Here is an 8,130-nt window from a genome sequence, read left to right as displayed (position 1 = left end):
TCTCTTATCCAGGTTAGATGAACTTAAATGGTTGGATTTAAAAATGAATCTGTGTTTCTCCTTCATCTCCTCCCCTCCTGCTTTCTCTCGAGATACTCAGATCTTTCAATAGTTGGGATTCTTAATTTCTGTTAAATAGTTTTTTAAACTTGATTTTTTTTGTATTGTCATAAATGCTAAAGAAAGGAAGGTAGATCTCTTTCAAATTAGTGATTGGGTTTAATAATTGGATTATTTTTCTGGTATGAGTTTTCTCCTTTGTGAAAATTAATCAAAATTAAAAAAGCCTCTCTGTTGTGTTTTACTTGTTAAAATAAGAAGCCGAGGCCTATTTTCTGCGTAAAAAGATGTTCTGGGGTTTCCTTGCAACGAAAGTTGAATGATGGGGGAGAAGTTTCTAAGAAGAATTCATCAGACAGTTCAAACCAAGAGAAGAGGGAGGTCATGAATGCGGCTAAGTTGCTGGCTCGTTTAGAGCATTGGAACGTGGTCAATTCTGTTAACCATGAACAAAATTGTTTTGAATGTAATACTCGAATCTATGTTATGTACCTTGAAGGATGTGAATAAGTTTTCCCTTCAACCCAAATTTTATTTTTTCAAGGCAACTTTTGTTGCACAAATCATCTTTAGCAATTTTTTTTAATCAAGCACATGTATAATCAACGTAAAGGTAGCAACACGATTGATGACAAATGCCGAAGATTGTAGATTTTGACATAGTTTGTCTCTCCCTTGTCTCGTATGAATACCTGTTTTTCTCTTAAGCAATTTTGACATTCCAAAAATGAAAGTATTATAAGCAAAATCAATTCTTTAACATATATTAAATGATAAAAGTATAGTAATGTAAAAACGAAGACCATAAAGTTAAAATACGAGGTAACTCCTCCACACATTTATGCTAAGTAAAGGACGTTAAAATTAAACGTTTAGTCTATATTTTTTCTAAAAAAGTAATTGTTTTTAAATGATGATTCTGTAATTTGAGAAAATAAATTCAAAATCATAGAGAGAAATGAAACATAAACGTACCTAGAAGATGGAATTAATAAGAAATAATACAACTTTCAGAATGGATTGTAGTGATGAAAATTATTACAGCTATAAAAATAATTACAACTATATGGGTCTAAAAAACGTGAGATCCTACAAAATTTGGAGATAACTTTATCTATAAAAGTTATAACACACATCTGATATCTGATAATTATAGATCTCTTAGAGGTATGAGATCCTGGGGTATGAGTGTATATTTGATGTTATAATTATATATCTGATAATTCTAATAGTCTTATATGCATATTCTTTTGGAGCTATCTATTCTTTTAATTGTTTATGCATAATGTCTCTTTCACTGATTGTATATTATTAAAATAGGATTTTACAAAAAACATTTACTTTAAAAAAAAATAATAAACAAAACCTATTACACACCTCTACACACTTCTTAATGGCACCAACAAGATCATAGTTAATAACGCTGGATAAGTTATTCTTTTTCTTGTAAATATCACTTTGACTTTTCTATTTGAGCTGAAATAGTCAAAGTCACAAAAGTTAATTTCAAAATTAGACTAATCATAAAGAATTTTCGATATTTATTTAATCCAATTAAAATTATAGTAAAATAGGTAATAATACTTCAAAATGGCGAGATGGGTAAAACAAATCGGGCCAGATTAACTTTTGGGCCATTCGGGTACCCGTTTTCCTTGCTATTTTTGTCTTCTCTGTTTTTGACTCCGATGCACTTAAACTGTTCAAAATCACTGATCCTTCACTTTTTCAAACACTTGAGTTTTAAGTCTTTCGTCTTTCTCAAGCTACTATCACCAAACTTTTGACGACAACGCTTTAAAAAAGCTATTTCACATGTATTTTTTTTTTTAAAATAACATCTAGAATTCAAATATTTCAATAAAATAATTAAGTAAAATAGTTAAAATTCACGTAATTATATTTCAATAGAATAATTAAAACAATTATATTTCATAAATTCATCGATTAAGTAAAATAATTTAAGTTCACACAATTCAAATATCTGTTTTCATGATTTTTCTTTTTATTTATACTTCTACTCTTAGTATATAAAGACACACTTGCATTGTTCTTAATTGAATTCGATGCATTTCCTAACCTACTTCAAATTGATTCCTGATTTCAATTTTCAATTATGCAAATTAAAAACATATTATATAGTTATTAAGTAATTAAAAATAATTTCTAATTCCTAACCATAAAAGTTAATAAAAAATATAATATAATTGTTTTTTTGCAATGGTGTAGACCATAAATGAAATAAGTGCAATGGAGAGCAATTAAAATACCACTTACGAAGCAGTGGTTTGTGACTCGACGGCTAGCGGTTCAGAAGAAGGTACGAACCAGTGCGGGGCAGTAGAAGAATGAAATCCTGATCCCCTAATAAGTGAGTTTTCTTCACTTTCGCATACCAAACCACTGTCGGATTTTTAAAATTTTTCTCTTCGAACTCTCCAACTCGGTTCCAAAATGGCGACTTTCGCCCAGTTCACCGATTCTATCCCGATTTTACCGAGTTTACATCAAAATCGAACTTGCTTCCGAGTCGGAAGCTATCGTCTAAGTTAACGAGTTGATAACCATGTTTGTAGCCATAGGCATTATGGACAATGCAGCATATCGCAGTTTTCTTCAGGTTCTCCCCCCTGTTGAGTTTGCTTGCGTCTATGGATCATCTCTTCATCCATCCAACTGCGATAAGGTCGTCTTTTGTTAAACCCATAGTTTTTTTTTTGCTTGCTGGTCCTCTTCTTTATTATGGGCCTCTTTTTTTTTTTTTTACTCTCCTTTAATTGTTGTTTTAATATTTGTTCTCTGTTCTGTGCTTTTGTGTTTCTAGACTACCATGACAGATTATATTATTGGTGTGGCTGATCCCAAACAGTGGCATTCTGAGGTACTGATATGTGATTATGACTAATGATGTGTTATTTATTTATGTTATGAGTTGCTTGATATTGTTTGATTGCCCCACTGATATCTTTTGTTTTTCCTTTTATTGTTCATACAATGGCATCAATCAAGAATCTTAAATTGAACAAGCATCACTATGCGTCCTGGATGGTGCACCTTGGTGGGGAGAGACTGGTACTTGCTCAAATTTAGTTTCATTTTCATTGTTTGTGGCCTCTCGTATCTGGCTTGGGTTTTATTGGATGGCGATCTTATCTCATACTTTATCGTGATGTGACATATAAGATTACGGGAGTTGCTGATGAAATTGGTGTGGGAGTACATTTCAACCCTTTTGTTAGCTGGAATGGAAAGGTATCGATAACCTCTTATCATGACTTAGGGGTGTGTAGTATGTGATTGAGACCTTTAGTTTAGTTCCTGCAAACTCACCTTCCAGAGAAATTATTTCAAAATGCTGGGATATTTTTAGTTTTCTATTAACATATGTTTTTTGGCTTAATTGTTAAATCAAGATTACATTTTTCACGAATTCCTTGTCTCTACAAGAAAATTTATGCAGCTGTTCAAGTATGGTGTTGTTCGAATGCATGACTTACTTCAAGATGTACACTATTGGGAGAAATTCTACTTGTGCGGTCGTTTACAGAAACCGGTATGCTATACGCTTTTTATCCTCTTCATGTCTTGAGTCGTTTGGTTCTTGATATTCCTTGTGCTCTAAGCTTATTTTTTATAAGATTCTTAATTTTCTTATATGAAACATTCTCTAACTATGAGAACTATAGATATTTTATATATGGCATTTATGATGATTTATATTTTCTCATGTTTAATTAGAGAGATTTAAAGTAGAATAACTAGTATTTGTAAGCTTTATAATGTACATCTTATTTGCAGACTACTATCGTGAGTGTAGGTAGATCTAAAAACACAAAACTCTAGTGACAGAGAGGGGAAAAAAAGAGACGTTGGCATTGCAAAGAAGGGGAGGGAGAGGAAGGTGGCTGTGGTAAAAAATAAGAAAAGGTTGAAGAAAAATAACCTTTAGTTCTCATAATCTCATTATCATTCAGATAGGAAAAATAATAAATAAAAGAAATTACGGGCTCTGGCTAGTTTTCTAAAATTAGCAAAAGAGACTATGGAATTATTGGATGTTTATACGTGGTGATAAAATTCCAGATGAATATGGATTTTAAATACTAAACCTACTAAGTCTATGCCCTGTATCCCATATCAAGAAAAGTCCTGTGTTGTATACTTGTATTGTATGCATATCATATGACGTAACGAGATATAGAAAAATTCCTGTAACAGTGCTCTAGTGCTAGTTTCAGATATCTATCTCATAGTTTGCCTGTCCTCTATTTACCTGATAAATTGAATCCATGACTGAGGCGTATTTTGGGCCCTATGTTTTTGGATGTGTTTCACTCAGGTTCATATTGTTGTTGATAATTTAGATGTTAACAGCACCAATTCTGTTAACTTGAGAGCTGCAGTGTCAGCTGCTCTTCTCCTGCTTCCATCGGAATTCACAGAGGTATACTTTTTTCTTATTAAATTATTTACTCTGCGAGTTGGACAACTGATTTGATTTAACTATCCCTTGCAGGCAGATCTGTATGCCAAAGTATGTAGTCTCTCGTACATGGGGGATGTACGCATGTTATTTGCCGAGGATAAAAACAAGGTATTCCTTGGTTGTTACTAGAGTAGGATGTGGTATGGAAATTTTAATATCTTTAAAATTCAGTTATATTTAAATTCCCATGATTACTTGGTACCATCCCATGTAGGAACTTGTGTCTACAGAGGTTATATCTCAATTTGGTCACAAATTCGGGCTCATGCTTTAGAAATTGCTGCTTTTCTGAATTATAAGTTATCTGTTTGTTGTTTCTTATAGTGAAGATGTGAAACATTGGATAGTTGTCCTTTCACTGATATGTCTGCCCATCCTTGACAGTCAGGTTGGATTTTCATCAATATGATTAGCACTATGTACTGAAATTATGAATATTGTTTTGCTGAATCTGCCCATATTCTTTCCTTCCTCGTATTTCTTTTGTTCTCTTAGGGACTGACAGATCCTTGTTTGAAAACTGCTTGCATTTGTGGAATATTCTTTGTGAAGGAATTGAGCAAATATGGATCCGGTTGCCATGTTTTACTGAGGTTCCTTTTGTTCACAATCTGTCCAGGTGAAGAAGATCGTTTCTGGGCAGTTTGATCTATTCCACTCAATGTATAAGCCATTTCTTGAAGAATATGAGGCTAAAAAGTTATTGAGACTTTCATCAATTGCCAACAATCAAATACATATCTCTCAGGTCTTTATTATTTGGGATTGATATTTGAAGTGTTAAAATTTTCCAATTTCGGACAATGGATTAAACACTATTAAAAACACTAAAAAATATCTGATAAGCCATTTTTATGGTTCATTTGTCGTTAATTGGAATTATATAATTATTAACTATGTATCCTGAATGGTAGTTCTCCCATTGCCTTTCCATGAATTTGAAGGAATTTAGCTTTGTTGTGCCATAAACTCTATGCTAAAGTTTTACCTCTTGAAAATTATATTTTACTAGCAAACTTGTATTGATAATTGACTATTTTACTACCTTGAACCCGGAATCGGTTCACTTCCCTTGAAATTTTTATTACAAAAAATTCAAGGCCTGTATCCCATAATGCATGGACATGTGATTGGTTCTGTTTATGTCCATCTTGTTATTTGGTGCTACTTGATGTTGGCCTGAGAATGCATTTTTCTTTCTGTAGTTTCTGTGAAGAAGAAATATAAACAATGTTTTACTGTTATTTTGTACCTTTCATCTTTTTCTACATGCTCTAATTTTAACCTTTGGGTGCTATTTAATTGTTGAAGACATTCTTGAGGTTTATATCTTGTAGCTTTTCTTGCTGCTTTAGAAATTATTTCTTTATATATATTTCATCACATTTATTGATAAGGTAAGACACTCGTGGTCGTTTACTAAATGGAAAAGCTTCTTCCCAATGTTTTAGTGCATAGAAAATTTGTTAGTCAAAATTCCTTGCAAAAGCAGGCAAGTTGTATAAAACGAATATTCAAAGTTTAAATAAAGTAAAGAAACTTCCTTACTCTCCAAAACAGGATTGTGACTTATCAGTTGATTATTCTCTAGTTTCTGCACTTCCTCCGTCAATCAGAAACCAAATCATAATGAAGGAAGGAGTGAAAGAAAAATTACGGGAAACTGGTATGCTTTTGATATTATTAGACGTATTTCTGAATTATTGCTTTAGTTCCTAACTGCTAATATTGTTAAGGTCCATATCACAGAAAAGGGAAGGGGGATTTTGCAAGATAACCACTTAATAGTGATTTGTGTCAAATTATAAAAATAGGGGATTATGATTTCAGGAAGGGCCATAAATGATACTCGAAGCAGAGTAAGAGAGGAAGCTGCTAATTGCTTACAGAGAATTCTGAGGCGTAGAGTAATGGTTTCAAGTGCAAGGCAGGCTGTATCTGGTCTTCTGGCTGTTGGTGCAGTAAATGCAAGCAGGTACCTTGCTAGAAAGGTTACCAAAGCCTGGAAATCATGGAGGTGATTTTTGATGTATTCACAGTCATAGAGATGAGATTTTCTTGCTAACCTTGGAAAGTTTACATATATAGGTTAGTGATCATTTTCAGTTCTCATTTCCTCCTTTTCTATTCCCTTATCTTGGAGGTAACCTTTCCTTAATTCTCTTGTAACAACATATACTTAACAACAAATATGGGCTGGGTGTTTGATTTGTCAATACATTTTGTAGTTAAATTTAGCCGTGCATTGTTAGGCAAGTGGAGCCATTTTATTTTTAAATTTTGAGTTCGTATTTATCGAGAGTTTAAATTCCCTTTTGAAGAGACCAAGTTTTGCAACTTTGGTACACAAAAATGTTAATAATAATAAAAAAAAGACATAAAAAATAAAATAAGCTTCTTCATATGTAAAAATTAACTTATGAAAAAATTATAAACATTAGGATCCGTCTGGATGAATTTATCCATGAACACTTCTAAAATAGAAGTAAAAGAAAAAGAAAGAAAATAAGTGTTTTTTTGTAAGATATAATTAGCTTATGCAGGTTAAAAATAAATATTTTAAAAAGTTATCCAATAAACGTTCTATAAAATGACTTAAGCACAGAAATTTTTTAGCTTATAACAAAGTTATTTGGGTATTTTTTTTTAATTAGAAGTGATACGGAGAAATTCATCTAAATAATGCCCTTAACTTACTTCATAATTTAATTTAATTTAATTTCTTTATTCTTTTATTTATTGAAATTTAGGTTCTATCTAGATTTAATGACCATAAGGCAGACAAATATGAACTAAAATTTCTGAAGAATTTATGTTTTTGTTTTCAATAAATTTATTGCACTTCTCATTTATATTATATGTATTTATAATTATAATTGCTAACATAAATTTCTGAAGAATTTATGTTTTTGTTTTCAATAAATTAGTTGCACTTCTCATTTATATTATATGTATTTATAATTATAATTGCTAACTTAAATATTATATTTATATTTTTATTAGATAGTCTTTATTTTTTATAGATAAAAGTATTTACTTTTAATTTTTTTTTTCTTGATATATACATGTTAACTATCGTTTAAAAATTAAACATTTATTTTGTACAAAGTTGAAATAGTATATATATAAATAAAAAGGTAAATTAATTAGAAGCTAGATAGTTTTTTTTATAGAAAACTTCAAGTTAAAATTAAATCTAAATTTGATTATTTTATTTTATGGAAGTTTTACTAGTAATTCATATAATAAGTTTTATAGAATTAATTTAATTTTTTCTTATGGATTTTCTTTTGTAAGCTAATTTAAAATCATTTCATATGATGAGAGTTTTAAATAATGTCATATCTAAATTACTCATGCATGTATTTATATTACACAAGCTTGACATGGATGAAAACTTTATATAAAATTGTGTTAGAATCTAAATTTCGAAAAACAAAGCAAATTCAAGGAGCTGATTCCTTTAACTTTTTATTTATTTTTATTTCACATCACTTATTTTCTTTTTGTTTGTTTTAGAATGGCAATGTAGGTTCTCCACTTTTAGATCTTCGTGAGATATATTTTGTATTTATTTAGATCAT

General features: G+C 30.7%; 1 protein-coding gene across 5 annotated transcripts; it reads left to right on the top strand.

Moving 5' to 3' along the window:
• The first annotated feature begins 2,311 nt into the window (after nt 1-2,311).
• Nucleotides 2,312-6,783, top strand: LOC108319090 (uncharacterized). Of its 5 annotated transcripts, none has more exons than XM_017550114.2 (11): nt 2,312-2,431; nt 2,637-2,746; nt 2,885-2,941; nt 3,070-3,132; nt 3,244-3,312; nt 3,521-3,613; nt 4,400-4,504; nt 4,577-4,654; nt 5,166-5,294; nt 6,107-6,212; nt 6,377-6,783. In XM_017550114.2, the coding sequence occupies exons 2-11, from the start codon at nt 2,648-2,650 to the stop codon at nt 6,565-6,567; spliced, it is 990 nt and encodes a 329-aa protein (XP_017405603.1). In that variant the 5' UTR covers nt 2,312-2,431; nt 2,637-2,647; the 3' UTR covers nt 6,568-6,783. The 5 variants fall into 5 exon arrangements, with proteins under 5 accessions (XP_017405603.1, XP_017405601.1, XP_052727461.1 ...); XM_017550113.2 differs by having other exon boundaries at nt 2,320-2,431; nt 2,610-2,746; XM_017550112.2 differs by having other exon boundaries at nt 2,318-2,746.
• Nucleotides 6,784-8,130: the final 1,347 nt, after the last annotated feature.

Source organism: Vigna angularis, chromosome 1 (genome assembly GCF_016808095.1).
Source record: "Vigna angularis cultivar LongXiaoDou No.4 chromosome 1, ASM1680809v1, whole genome shotgun sequence".
In the NCBI taxonomy this organism is placed as follows: Eukaryota; Viridiplantae; Streptophyta; class Magnoliopsida; order Fabales; family Fabaceae; genus Vigna; species Vigna angularis.
Note: the sequence above shows the minus strand (reverse complement) of the source record. Positions and strands in the feature narration are given on the sequence as shown.